Source organism: Rhinichthys klamathensis, unplaced genomic scaffold (assembly GCF_029890125.1).
Source record: "Rhinichthys klamathensis goyatoka isolate OS25496 unplaced genomic scaffold, OSU_Roscu_1.1 h1tg000319l_1, whole genome shotgun sequence".
Classification (NCBI taxonomy): Eukaryota; Metazoa; Chordata; class Actinopteri; order Cypriniformes; family Leuciscidae; genus Rhinichthys; species Rhinichthys klamathensis.
The window spans coordinates 754,802-769,811 of NW_026606835.1; the positions used below are offsets into that span (position 1 = coordinate 754,802).

The following is a 15,010-nucleotide window of genomic DNA, read 5'->3' on the forward strand; positions in this document are numbered from 1 at the left end:
ATTGTCTTTATGAGCCAATGAATCATTCACTAATTTGATTAATTCAAAACACTGATTGATTCAGGAAAAAAAGACAAGTTACTGTTTTTTGTGAATCACTTATTAATCATGCACTCCACCGATTAATTCAGAAAATATTAACTTTACATGACACACAACATTGCTTGCACAACTATTTGCTCCTCTATCACTCTATCAATTATAAAAAGAAACGTTTTTGAAAAAGTAACTCGGGTCCTATGATGTAAATTTAATTGAAGGCTTTTATTTGTAGCTGCCTAACCAATTGTGCAACATGAAGCTCTCGGCTGGGTCGGGACTCTGGGAACGAGCAGGACATACTGCTGATGGGAGCAAACTTCAAAAGATCACAGAAGCACCCTGCTGTGTATGCACCAGTGCTCTTAATGACACGATATGGCTTGTTATTTTCTGTGGTGTTTTTGACTGATAAAAGCTGGCCGAAGCCATAGTAGAGGGTATTTCTGGCTTGACTTAACACCAAACACCCGACTCAATTAAAAAAAGGATAATTGGATATAGAGCAGCCATCATCGCTGATGATAAACCATATATTTGTTTATTATCTCATTGACGAATACCATCCTCGTAATTACCTGTCACTTCGGTTATTATTTTCCAGCTATTTGCGCTCCGTTCTGTGGTTTTATCTGATTGTCATTCTCACGGCCCTCTGAAACGCCCAATCTCTCATTTTTATTCTCTAATTAGCATTTGCCATGAGGCTCTGACCACTCCCTCCGAGATATGGCTTTGTCTGGAAGATTCTTTCAGCCGCTGAATGCAGCAGATTTGCAAACTGGCCGCCAAGGAAAGAAGCCCAAACTTTCTTGGTCTTCGACTGAACGTCGCACCCTGTGGCCAAAAGGTGAACCCTTAAGAGGCAGCAGCCTGATTAGGGGTGATAAACACCACTCTCGCTGCCTGTAACGCAGAGCGCTACAATGTTAACCTCTCTCGCCTTATGCTAATCGGGATCCTGGTTAGGGAGCTCCACAACGAGGCCTTGAATCAAGCAGGTTTATTTCAATAAATAAATAAACATGCCAACGCAAGGTCACCGGTGCTTTAGCCGGAGGAGGAGACAGCTTCTTAAAGAAGTAATTTGGAACAAGCTTAAATAATTGGTTAGATGGAAGCAGGAGACACAGGAGGCTCCAGGGTGGACTGCTATAAATGTGCCGGGAAGCATGACTGTTTATATGAAAGAGTAGGACAGCAATTAAGAGCAATCGCACAAAATGACACGTGTGATAAAGGTTCTGTTTGCATTTCTCTCTTCCACTTTGGCGGTCGCCGGAGAGGAATGACGGCCGGCCCGGCTCTCCCCGGAGGGTTAACGGCGCTTAAGCGTTCCATTTAACATGGCCGGCTTTGGAGATCATTACGGAACGTGGAGGAATGAAAGCAAAACCTTAAGTTCCCCTAATGGGCGGAATGAAAGCAGGTTTTAATTGCTGTCTAAAATGGCTGTATTATTTCATTAAAACTAATTACCCTGTCAAGCAGGCCGCATTGGCTTCATTTCAGCACAACAGGGGAGAAATGGGCCTTCCAGGCACCTACGGCTCAATGGGATTGATCGAGGGCCCAGGTCACTAATAAGGTTAAGAAGAGCCGCCTTTCATCCGCCCAGCCGTGGGGAAAACCCGAGGCGGACTGTATATGTGCATGTTTGCGGTGAGGAGGAGGCTGTGCGCGCTGCTCTGATCTCACGCGGGGGAAGAAAAGTGATGCCTCGCAGTTCATTTTGGCCGGCTGTTGCTTGATCTACCGCGCTTGTTTTTCCAGCCCAATTCAAATTCCACAGACAAACCCAAACAGCTGCTACTTGACACGATTTCCTCCATTTGTTCAAATTAAGATGCTTTTTTCCACTCCGCCAGAGTCAGATTCAAACACTGGCATTTGCATCTCAGCATGAACCTGCTCACGACCGCAGACAATTCACTCTAAACAAAGTCTGCGGACGCTAATGGTTTTAACCCACCCTAATGGGCTTATGGTATAGCTGAAATATTTCCCAGGGTAGTCATCTCTGGGAAAACTGAACTAATCACACCTAGTCACCATAGGCCCCATCATCACCATTGCCATGCAGCAGAGCTTTAATAAGAGTGTAGGCCTACATGAAATTAGGATCAATGGGAGACCGCAGTGTGAGACTGCTGGTGGTCCACACACTTGATAGGTTGGGAAAACGCTTCACGAGAGTCGTTTGAAGCTAGTCACAGACGCTGTGCAAACGGAGAGAGAGTAGTTAAAAAAGCGAGTCAGTAGTGTGACATTAAGTTAGTTTTGTTTGGAAATCAAGCAGGTATTCATTATAAACCCATTACAAAACCATATGGGGTTTCTACTCTTGTTTGAGATTCTAGGTAAACCTCTGCCTTCCCTTGGGTGATCAACATTTTAGAAGATTCAAATACCAAGGGGAATGACGGTCTATTAATCCAGAATAACAAGGCACCTGTTTTAATCTAACACTAACTTTCTCAAGTGGTGGGGGGACATTTTTATTACTAGTATATACATACAGTATGCAGCATGCACTGATCTGTAGGATTGCTCAGATCATTGCAGTAATACGAGTATTATGGGAGGAGTTGGACAATTTTGCAGCCTCAGTGTGGAATCGTCATGGTGGTGCTTTAAAACTAATTTCATACACTAGCATTAAATCCACATACTCATCTGTATAATTGCTTTGGATGTCTTTTTCTAATTATAAAATGAGGCTCAAATAAGGTTGGGTAATGGAGCTTTTTAATCGTCGCTCTTTGTTTGACTATGGTCCAAGCAAGTGTACTCGAATGAGGAAAAAGGCTCGTAAAATTGCAGTTTTCATTATCAGCTATTCTAAATTGAATTTCCATCTTACTAAATTGAGAAATCAGAAATGGTTTAGAAAGCTGTCTTGGAGTCAAACATTTTTTCTACAGTATTCCAAATTCCAGACTTAACATTGAAAGATAAAGAGGCTTCATTTAAAATCTATATAATAAAGAGAACTGAGTCTGAGAAAAGTGATTATATGGTGTAAAAGTGTTGCGGTCAGTAAGATTTTTTTTAAATGTTTATGAAAGAGGTGTCTTATGTACGGAGCACCTAAAGGGACATGGTGATGCAAAAATATATGAAATGGAAGGAAAAAATTCATTTCAATGCTTGCGCGTTCACTGGCAAAAGTTTTGCGTTCCATCGCAAAATGGAATATTTGCGTTTGCTTGCAGAACTTTCTGCATTTTCCATCGAGAAAATGTTTGTGTTCTTTGTGAGTGAACGCAAAGTTCCTCGGGGGAACACAAACATTTTGCGAGTGTCGCATGTTCTTTCAGAAATCATTCTAATATGCGGATAAGCTGATCAAGAAAATTCTTCTTATAATAAATGTTGAAAACAGTTGTGCTGCTTAATATTTTGTGGAAACCTTTTATTCAGGATTCTTTGATGAATTTGAAAGAAAATAAAAGTATTAACTTTATGTATGGGGAAATGGGAGTCTGGACAGCATTTTGCAGAAGCCAAAGATTTATGGGTAGCCAGTAAATCCAGAGTAAGTGCTTAAAGAGTTTTAAACCATCAGTAGATGGTGATCTTCTCTCCTTGTGCTTCTGTCACTTCTCACCGTTCTCAGACTTGCCTTTTCTCAAATTTTTTGGGGACTTTAGAGGGGCACAGCGCTTGTCCATCCCATCCTCTCCCACTAGTCTATCTATGGCATGGGATAATTGCACCCCTGGGTCCCTGAGAGACTTCACAGCAAGTTGCAGAAGTCTCTTCAGACAAACATACACACACTTGGTCACACATATGCCTGTTTTCACATCGGAGCTGTCAGCCAACACAAACCTAATGAGGATAAACTTCTAGTTTTTAACCACAGTGAGGAGCGCTATTAATTACGTCTCCACTGGTGGGACCAATGCTTGGCTCCCTGTTCATCACATCAACACTGGGCAGGATGGGAGAGAAGCAGAGAGGAGAGGACAGCCTCTCTTAGAGACAACAAAGAGTGTGAGGAACAGATGTTCTCAAGACTCAGCAGTCAGGCTGTACCCAGAGTCCTCCACCAGTTTAAGTGTTACTGTTTGCTATACAGTGCCCTTTGTAAACACAGACTCTGGTTTTTAACAAGCTGGGACCAACAATGTTTTTTTCTCCTCTGTACGCTGCCTGTAGCCTCCAGTAACAAGCTGCCAGTGTTTAACGCCGCTCCCTAGCTGGCTGCTGTTAATTCAAAGGTATGCTGGAGTTTAACTGTAAGAGTCCTTGAGCCTTATAGAGATTGCTGGTTAAAGAAAGCTCCAAGTCGTTCATTAGTTTTGCGTTTTATTCTAGCCGAGAGTGCTTACATCTAAACACAGATTGAGGAGCAGTAGTTGTGGATAAAACGCTAAATAATGACCAACCATTACCAAGCCTGTAGCTGCTCTCAGTATAACAATACTTTTTGATTGAATGCCCTTGTTTAAAAAAAAAGTTTTACTGATCCCTTGTCACATACTAAATACGGAAACTAAAGCTAATATAATGCAGTTAAATCATTTAGCACTTTATCATGCTCTTTCTAGCCTTGGAGGGATAAACAGAAAGATTTGAAAAACAAGAAAAATAAAATATTTGGGCTACACGCTACCTATAGAAGTTTAGTCTTTAATTTTTTTTATCACATTAATTGTATGAAATGGCAATTAGTAAATCAAATTGATCACAATTAATCACATACATCCGTATTTGCAAAGAAAAACCTTCATATGACTAACTTTTTGACATTACATTATGTAATGTCTCCAGATCCTTGACGGAATTAAAGAAAGTCAATTATTAAACTTTTACATTTAAAACAATTCTTGCAAAAGGTTACACAGACTTTTGAGGGGTTACATAAATGCAATACAATAATTGGTCTTAGCTATATAGTAAATAAATTAAACAAAATATTTATAAAATACTACTGGCAAAATGGATAATGTGTACAGAATCTTTAACTACACATGGTCATATGAAATAAAGTCTTACAGTTAGTTCTAAGCTATACATGTTTGATTCACTAAAAATAACTGATTCATGAGACTCATTCATTTAATCAGGAATCAGACTACACTGGTTACACATGCCTTTCATTTGTAAAAAAAAAAAAAAAAAAAAAGGTCGTTCGGGAATTGGACTACACTGGCTGCAACTAGGGCTGCACGATTTGGGGAAAATGTCATATTGCGATTATTGAGGTCAATATTGCGATATGCGATAGCGATATAATAAACAAATGGTTTCATGAGTCAACTTGCTTGGTTCTAAAGCAAAATGCACACACAGATTAGTGATAATTCTGAAATGTGTATTTCTCAACTCAAACTAGCAACAACAACTAAATGATTGATAACACCTATAATGATCAATAAGCCATTGATGTCTGGATAAAAATTAATTTAATTTTAATTTAAGTGAACTTCAAACAATCCTCACATAAAGCCATAATAAATGTCATATTTACCTGTGCTCTTCCTGTCTACAGGTAGGACATATACAGAAATTGAATAAAGTTATCAAACAGTCTGCGCTGCATAAATTATAAATTATATGGACTAAAATCCTATTTAAACCTACACAAGTTCTTTGGTCAAGAGCAGTGAGTGTTTCCTTTGTTCTTTGATTAACTTTACTGACAGAAAGCATTATTGGATGCTGGCCCTTTAAGAGTTGCTGACAGAGACGCGGATCTCACACGTGCCTTATTCTCTCACAACTCTTTACGGCCATCATAAGACTGCTCTTATGTTACGAAGACACTCGACAAATGATATTTTGGCATAATTGTGTGTGTTATTGTTCGTTCACTTCAAGCGGAAAGAGAACTGTATTCTGGCGCGCGGTCTGTTCATGCGCATGATACTGGCGCGCGTCTTTCAGTCAGGACATTCACAGGCAGCGCGCTCTCTTTTGACTTGTCTTGCTGAATGGTTTAAAGCATTCGCATGAATAAGAGCGGGATCATGTAACACTAGCCAAAGGATGACAAAAAATAACAGATGCTGCATTAACAGCACTAATTTGTTTATTTCATATAAAATCGCAGTATTTTGCGTCATATAATCGCATAGGCTTGACATCGCGATTACGATTGCGATATGATTAATCGTGCTGCAACTCAAATAAAAAATGCCCTAGTTTAGTCATACTAATGCATTACTTTAGTGGAGAAAAAAAACAAACAGGCTACAACCACAATATCTAAACTGGTTTTACACTGATGCATATAAGATCAAGGTCCTTGTCAAATTAAAACAGGATTGATGATCAGGCCTTCCTGAGAGACACAACCTGCTGCCATCTGGCTGAGGCCCGAGACTCACCCCGAACATTTGCCGGAGGTCTGGGTCACGGAAGCGGAAGGGAATGTTGGAGACGTGTAACCGTTTGGGCTGCTGCTTCTCCGAAGAGTCTGAGGGCTGGAGCTGAAGCTGCTGGGAGCCGTCTGTCTGTGCCACATCGTCCACTTGCTGAAAGACACACAAGCACAGCTCTGTTAGTTCTTACCTCAAATGCTGTCACGGCCTGGAAAAAGTGCAGCGGGCAACGGTTACGGAAGGTGAGCCACTGGGTGAGCAGGGGGAGATCAGGGCATGCTGGTGGCATATTACAAATTCCCTCTGCTCTGCCAACATTTGTATGTGGCGGTGAAGATTAAGGAAGCTGTCAGGAAGTGTGGATACAGATTTAAAGAGAAAAAAACTCAGACATGGGGAGACCAGAGAATGCATTTACTGAGCAGCCGCCTATAAAGACCTGAGGGAGAACGGGAGAGGGAGAGAGAAAGTAAGCGTAAAGATGGTGTGCTCATCTGTCCATCATGTGGAGGAAATGGTAGTGACACAGCTGTGCTCAAGGATGGACTGCTGTCCGTGACACACATTTATCTTTCACCTCACAAGCCCTGATGCTCCAAGCCTTCATCCCATTCTCACTATTTATCTCGCTGTCTTCTGAGCTTCATAAGACCTCATCTGACCAGCCACAGATCAGATGCCCTGTCATGCATGGTGTGCAAAAGTAAACCTGAACCAGTTTCTACTGGAGATCAACCAATATTAACTGCCAGACATTACTGTAAAAGTCCAAGATGAGAACAAAAATGTTTTTCCTTTTTCTTTGACAATATAAAACTAAATAATCAGTACACTATATACAATGTAATATGCATCATTAATTTAATATCAACATTATTTTCAGTATTATAAATATTAATTTCATATATTTAATATTAAATAATGTTTATGATTTATAACAATCAAATATTTTCCTTTACAACTGTGCTATTTTTGCATTTTCTATGCAGATTTTAGAAGAAAATTTGTGGCGTGGATTAAACATACTATAGTTGGAAGAACAGCCGAAATGTGCTAAAATATTTAAACACAATATTCATGAAAATATCAGTCTAGTTAATCCAAACTTATTGGAGAATTTATACACTGTAAATTCAATCATACCAAATATTATGAAACGATACAGAAAGAAATGCTATGAAATAATAAATCAATATCTATAAAGACAAATATTATCTAACAAAATGCTCTTGAGGGAGGATCAGGTTAGTGCATAACTGAATTAATAATTAATCCAGATGTGATGCAATGGCTGACAGACTCCTCTGCGTTTAAAAGTTTGTCTTGTTTTTCAGCCATTCTGTTCAGACATGTTCAATGAAGGAAAAAGCATGGTGAGCGCAGCATCCGAGCGGCAGCCCTTCATGTACATAATGAATTAGAAGAACATGGGAGCACAGATGAAGAGATGATGTCAGCTAAACTTCCCTCGGCTTAGCAGGATCAATGAGAGAGAAGTGCTGAAGGCAGCTACATTTGCCTGGGCCCATAGACAGCTGTATACTAGAGCAGACTCGCGCTGTAGCGAGACAGAGAGGAAGGAAGAAAAACAAAGAAAGAAAGAAAGAACAAAAGAAAGGTTGTTGCTATGTGGTTGCTAGGGTGTTCTGCTAGGTGGTTACTTCCTGGCCTAAAACAGAGCAACCCAAAGTCTCTATGGCCACGTTCACACAACAACAGAATACGGTTGTCAGTTGTTTCTTTAATACAGTTACGTTCACACACAGTTCAGTTTATAGGAGTGACAAACGCATTCTATAACAGAACTCACACCAGTAAATTTTCATGTCTCGCAACTGTGTTAACGGTACCGGACTAGGACTGGGACTAGCTGTCTGCCACGCCATAGTGCGAGAGAGCCACTCTTCGCTGCACAAACGCGCGCAGGATTTGTGTTTGGTTTTGGTAACTTACAGGTAATGTGTCATCTGAAGGTTTTGGATCCAGTCTATAGGGACTTTAAGCAACAGCTGCTGCTGTTCTTTACCGGAGCTGTTCCCGTCAGTTTTGAGTTCTACGCACCACTCAAATGATCCGCTCACCATCGAGATATAAAGGCCTCTGTCGGTTAATGGAGATTTGACAGATGAACTTGCGGCTCTATTGGACTCTTGTTGTGTCAAAAGTGAGGGAAAGTTACTGGTAAGAGAATACGAGCTTGACTCCTGTTGCACATTCTAGAGACAGTATTCGTAATGCTACTGTAAGTTGCTGAGTGAATGGGACATTTCAGGACTCACACCAGTAAATAAATGCAGTTGTCAATCCCAAAAAACTGACAGTGTGAACGTAGCCTATTAGAAACGGATTGGGGTCCTACAGGCTGAGTCTATGGGATATTTGTGCCTTTTACATCATCTGCCAGGTGAATATTGGTCTGAAAAAAAGTCACTTAGTAAAGTAAAGCTGCATGATTTGAGGCATCATGCACAGCACAAACAAAGGGGAATATGTTAATAATAAAACCCCTAACCCTTAGTATAAACAATAGTAGCAGACTTACATTAAATACTTTTAAAAAGTCAATGAACATGGCTAAGGTTTTGGCTAAGCCCAAAACAGGACAGAAAATAGATCTACATTTTTCAAACTTGGATTTTGCCACATAAAATGAGCTCAAATGAATTCTGAATTCAGATAAGAGATAAAAAACTGATGAATAAAAACGTCCTCACGCATGATGTCTGGGGATCTTATTGAATTGGTTTGGCAATCATTTTTGGTAGTATTCAGATTTAACTATACATTTCTAAGCATGTTTTTCTTGTATTTCACGTATACACAGTTAATTATAATAAGTGGGCAGGACAAATTCCCCCTCATTAAGCACAAAACACACAAGAGATATGAATCATAGAAGACAGCAATATATCATGTATTAGGTAATGAAGATATAATGAGATATCTATCACTCCATCCATTTTCGCTCGCACCCTGACAGAGAAAAATAGAGGAAAAAGGCGAAGTAAATGCAATTATGTAGACATAGCTAAGAACATAATACTAACTCAAATGCAAAAGATTTGGACCTGCAAGGTGTTCATTTTTCCACTCATTACCGAGAGAAGGTGAAAAATGGCATGATAAAACATCAGCTGAAATGAGATTTTAAAGTTTAACTCGCTGAAGAATATCATTATTGCAGAGCACATATTTACAGGGGAAATTACACTAGTAACATGACAGAAGCAACTTTACAATTCTATGGGTCTTGCAGATTTATCTTTTTCGCTATTAACAGATTTTTTTTTTTAACAAGTAGACAAACATCTTTACATCTTATATGCGTATCTAATATTTGTTCAAGCAACCTTACTGAAAGAAAAAAATATTAATTTTAACCTTACAGTGGCTACAAGATGACTAGCTCTACCAAAGGCAATTTTTAAGGGAAAACAAACACAAAGCTAAGAGTAAAACTTTTCCCGTTACAGGACGACGCTCCAAACAAATTAATGTATCATATGCACAATCACAGAGCCACACAGCAAGGCTGGATTATGGTGGTCCAACACAAACTATTGCCTAAAACTAAACTAAAATAAAGACACAGGAGCTGTCATTGTGGCTTAAAGATATAGTTCACACAAAATTAAAATTGTCATCATTTAATCACCCTTAAGTCCAAGTTCCAAACCTGTTTGATATTCTTCTGCAGGAAAATGTTGTTTTGAAAAAGGTCTCAGTCCATACAATGTCTTTTTTTTTCTCATGTCCACTGTTGCTTTAGACCCCATTGATTTTCATTGTATGGACAAAAACAATTAAAATATAGTTCAACATATCTTCTTTTGTGCTTTGAAAAAGAAAGAGAGTCATACAGGTTTGTAATGACATGAGGGCGAGTAAATGATGACTTTAAATTGGCCAGACTGAACTTTTCTCCCTTATTAATGAACATTTATTTTCTATTTAAATGTAGTTCCATTAGCCAGTCAACTAGTCCCGGTGCTCCCTATGAATGATGTGCTCAAATATTGCCAAACATACACCCTACTACAAGTCACATGGTCAGTCAGTATTATTTGGGAATGATGAACGGAACAGGACTGGACTAGTTGTCTGCCAAGTCATACAGTGCGAGTGAGCTACTCTGAGCTGCACAAACGCGTGTTTACCGAGTGTTGAATGGTCATAATAGTGTGACCATTCACATGGTCAGTCTTATTTGGGAATGATGAAGGTAAGTTTGAACTCTTGCTACAGGTTATACAGCATAACAACAGCAAAACCTCTGAACCATTAAATGTCGAGGGTCACCAACTTCAGGTTTTTCCATCTGACAACTTCCTCATCTTCTCTAATGCACAGACTCTCCCAATGGGCTCTCCAGGGTCTCCGTGAGAGGACACCGTGTTTACCAGCACATTGGCACTATCAATCATCGCAGCTATTTAGACAGTCAAGCCCTGTTAAGATAAAGCACACGGGTCGGCTCTGGATCCACACAGCCTGTCGTCCTGCCCCTTGTGTATGCAGCCTGAGGTCGGCGAGCAGCGGAGGCCTGTAGCCCCTGCCTGATGGTGGTAGATGGAAAGCCGAGCAGATGGATGGGCAAGCGGAGGTGCAATTACCCCCTGGTGCCCCCGCTCCCTGGGCTGCACCTCTTCCCGCTCCCTCATCCTCATCCATCACGCCGGTGCCATCGGTCATTCACATGCTCTGTCTGCAGTCGCTCTGGAGAGAGCCGAGCTATCTATCATGTCTAACAGGTGAGCGGTGCGAAGGCGCGGACTCGCCCATTACCGACCGGCGGAGCGTGGCCTCTGAGAGCCTCCGATTCCTCGCTCTGCCCAACCAAGTGCTGGAGAGAAGGATGAGGGCTTTGATTTGCTTACTTTATGGGAACAAGTATTGACAAGGTCTTCTCAGATGCAAGTCATCATGTAGCAATGCGGAGCAGCGAGTAACAGAGTGATAAAAATGAAGAGAAATCGCGGGGCTTCGCATTCATCTTGCACGCTTTGGTTAAAAAGAGGACAATTGTTTTGCCATAACAAGTGCTTTGTAAAACACACAGTCCGGCTTGCTCACTCCCGACTATAATGATATAATCTCTCTGGCTTTATTCGGAGCACTTCTCCTGCTCTTGAGCATGGCAGCTTGGAGTGCTCTTCTCTGGAGGACTTGACACCAGGCCAGGAGAGGGAGAGGAGAGGTTCGCGTTCGAGACGCTGCACTCCAGGTTTGGATCTAATTATCTCATCGTCACTGCTAAGCAGCCATCTACAGGGGGTTCGTCAGCGCAATTTGCCTTTTAATTTGTGTTAATTGCATGTTAATTATATTGCAGCTAGCATGGGCTGCATCTGTCTCTTTCAGAGACAAGGTTTCAGAGGGCTTTGCTCTCCCAAGTTCCGCAGACGAGGTGAAAAGTAATTAAAAGTGTTCGGCGTCCGAGGCGGAGGCAAACTCACTGCTCACTCGGGTTGCCAGGTCGCTCTCTAGAGGACGTCGCGAGATGTTTAAGTGGAGGATGTGATGTCTTTCTTGTACATACAGATAGACTATAACCCTCTCTCCAGCACTCCATTTACCAGGAAGACAATGTGGAGGAGCTAAGCAACCTACATTCGGGTCTCAGAAGGTGGATCCTGCCAAAAAAGCTAATAGTAAATCCATATGGGAGGATTTTACGGTAGGCTAAGAAAAGCTCCCCAAATTAACCCCAAGTAGGTATATTAGCCCCTCTAAAGGTTTATGACAGCCAATTACTACAACTGAAGTCAGGAATGTTACACAACGTTCCATTTGCCAGGGTCTGGGATTAAGTATGCCAAATGATTTACTGAATGACAAATGTGGACAATTTAGCGCTCTAACATACTCTGTCCAGGACTTTTTTTTAGTAAACATGCGCCATTTCAAGTTTCAATTGATTGTTCCCACATGCAACCTGAAGACAAATGCTAAATGTGTGAACTAAAAAAGAGGTTTTCAAAGCAGTCGGCCGCAAGGTGAAGCTACAGAAAAATTAGACCATGTAGTTTTAGGGCTTTCAAAGTTAATGTTTGATTAAGATTTAAGATGCTTAAAGTAACGATTTATTTACATTCATCAAATTTAGATTCTCATTCTGCTTTCTAAAGGCCAGTAAGAAATGATTAAATGAATTGCTATTATTTTAATTCTATTGACAGCACTAGTTTTAAACAGGAAAGAAATTCAATATATTTAATTATTCAATATTTAAGTAATTAAAATAACATTTTAATATCTAACATTTTTGCTTTAGTAAAATGACAGTATAAAAGCCATTTGTCTTCTAATAGTTTATACACAAAAATATATAGCTGGCATTATAATAATATAATAATAATACATTTTATTTATAATGCGATTTTCTTAAACCCATTATATATATATATAGATCCCTCAAAAGTAGATCATCAATCTTCTCATTTGAGTTTTCTTGCTAGACTTCCCAAATGCTGGACTACAATCATTCCATGCAGCCGATGCGCTTCTTGTTTCCATTCCTGTTGTAGAGGAGCAACTTCTCTGCACTTCACGTTCCACAAGGAATGGAGCAGCCAAGCAGCACCAAGAAATAATTGCCTGAACATTATCATACACCACCACATTGGACGTAACATCCAAGCCCCCTTCTTCACCACAACGTCAGAGAAGGCTTGTGTTTGCACACATTCGTGTGTGCTTGTGTTAGTATGTGCAGTTGGGTGGGGAATGAGTCCTGCTAAATCGTTTCTATTGCCGCACTCATTCAGTGTTATCTGCAAATCACTTTCAAAGTGCTCAGCTCAGCACTTCCCCCTTCAGAATGCCCCTACAACCACATAATTGAAACTATCTGATTGGAAAGCTGCCAAGCAGGTAGATTACATCCGATTAGGGCCAAACCAGCGCTTCACTTAAAGGGATTAGCTTGAGCCGCTTTATATTTTTTTTGTTCTTCCACACTTCTGCTACCCTCCCCTCCGATCTCATCATCCCTGCCTCCCACTGAGATGCGAATACAAACCGTCACCTGTCACCTAGAAAGAAGACACTGGCCTTTCAGTCTTGTGCAAAGCTCTAATTAATTAGACGAGGTATAATCTGACTCGCAACAAGTTTAGCCGGTAACAAATATGGAGGCTTAAAGAGCGCATAGACCTGCAGTACTATTATCAATGGCACAGTAAAAACTACTCAGGGAAGGCCGCCAAGAATAAGTGCAGGAAATAATGGCATTCCCTTAATAACATAACACCACGCTTCTTTGAGCAGTACGGCTGTGTTTAAGCAAGTTGCAAATCACAGTTTAGACAATCCCACCCAAGGCAATATGACAGTCGTAGTGGAAAACTGTTAGCACGTACCCTAAAGAGAGGTAAGTAGTCTTTTATCGTCGAGTTACCGAGCAGCTAGAGTCTGTGCTGTTGTGATGATGTGATCTGATATGTGATCTGATGTGATTACCGTCCACTCTCTGAGGTGTAGTGTTCCTTCTTTGCTAATGATTCTCCACGGGGAGAGAGAAAATAGGGAGAAAGGAAGAATTTCCCTGGTGGGTTTGGCCAGAATGACAGTTTAAGTACATCCTCCAATCGAGCTGTAGATTAGCCCATGCAGCCAGAGCTCAGGTGCCTTTACTGGGCCTGTCAGCATCGCTTCTCTGCGATCTGCTGAGCGTGGGATTATATCTCCTTCCTTTAAACCACACCACCTCAGAGCTTTACACAAATCCCAATCAGAAAGAGAAAAAGATTACATTTTTCATCCGTTCCCCCCACCCCTCCCCTCCCCCCAAGGCCAGGAAGACCTTGTACTTCTTTTTGCATTGAAGAAAAGTTTTATGCTCTTTAATTTCTCTTTCCCACCCTTCTCTAATGCCCTTTCTCTGGCTGTGTTAATTTCACTTTCTAGTTACCTATGAAGTGAATAAGGGCAAATTTGGGGTCTGTCTTTTAAAAAAAGGTGTCTATCAACAACAACATTAAATATATTTTTAATGTAAGAAATACAATAGTCTAGCAACAATGGCAACAATAACTTAGATACTGTATTTATTTGCTTACCTAGACAAAGTTAGGGCACATTGGGCCAAATTGTCCAAAATTTTCAACATTTCCTGTGAATATAGTGACTATCTGATGCTCAAGTATTTTACAAGGACCGAAGTATAGGGGGCTTGTAAAGAATGATTCTCATGCCCTGAAACCAGCCCTTTATATTAAATCTAATAAAATCTAAGTGCTAAAATAAAAAAATAAAAAGACTCTCAGGGAATCATCTGTCCTTTGTTCCTGCATTTCCTCCAAGTGTAAGTGTATGTGTTAATCAAAGGCCTATAGGAACCAAGAAAGGGTAGAGCAAACAGAAAAAAACACAACTTACCCACGGGACCGGGTCTAAGGACAGTCTCTCCTCTCAGAGTTTCTTTTATTTCATCATGTGCTTGTCATATGCTCAGATAGAGCACTCGTTAAGTGGTCCATTGAGACATTTGTGATATTGTTAGCCATGGTAAATGGCTCCATGGGGTTTAAGATATGGAGCCATGTGATAGCCATGGCTTAAAGCTTAATAATATGGAAAGAGAAAGCAGAACTCTTTAAATGGAGAAGGATGTTTTTTTTCCTCTAAATGTCTCTTAT

General features: G+C 40.5%; 1 protein-coding gene across 1 annotated transcript in view; it reads right to left on the reverse strand.

The window, feature by feature from the left end:
* The window catches only part of rbfox3a (RNA binding fox-1 homolog 3a), a 296,882-nt gene that overhangs the window by 24,011 nt on the left and 257,861 nt on the right, over positions 1-15,010 (reverse strand). Inside the window, 1 exon segment of the mRNA XM_056271415.1 lies at positions 6,378-6,524. Coding sequence (XP_056127390.1) covers positions 6,378-6,524 — 147 coding nt within the window.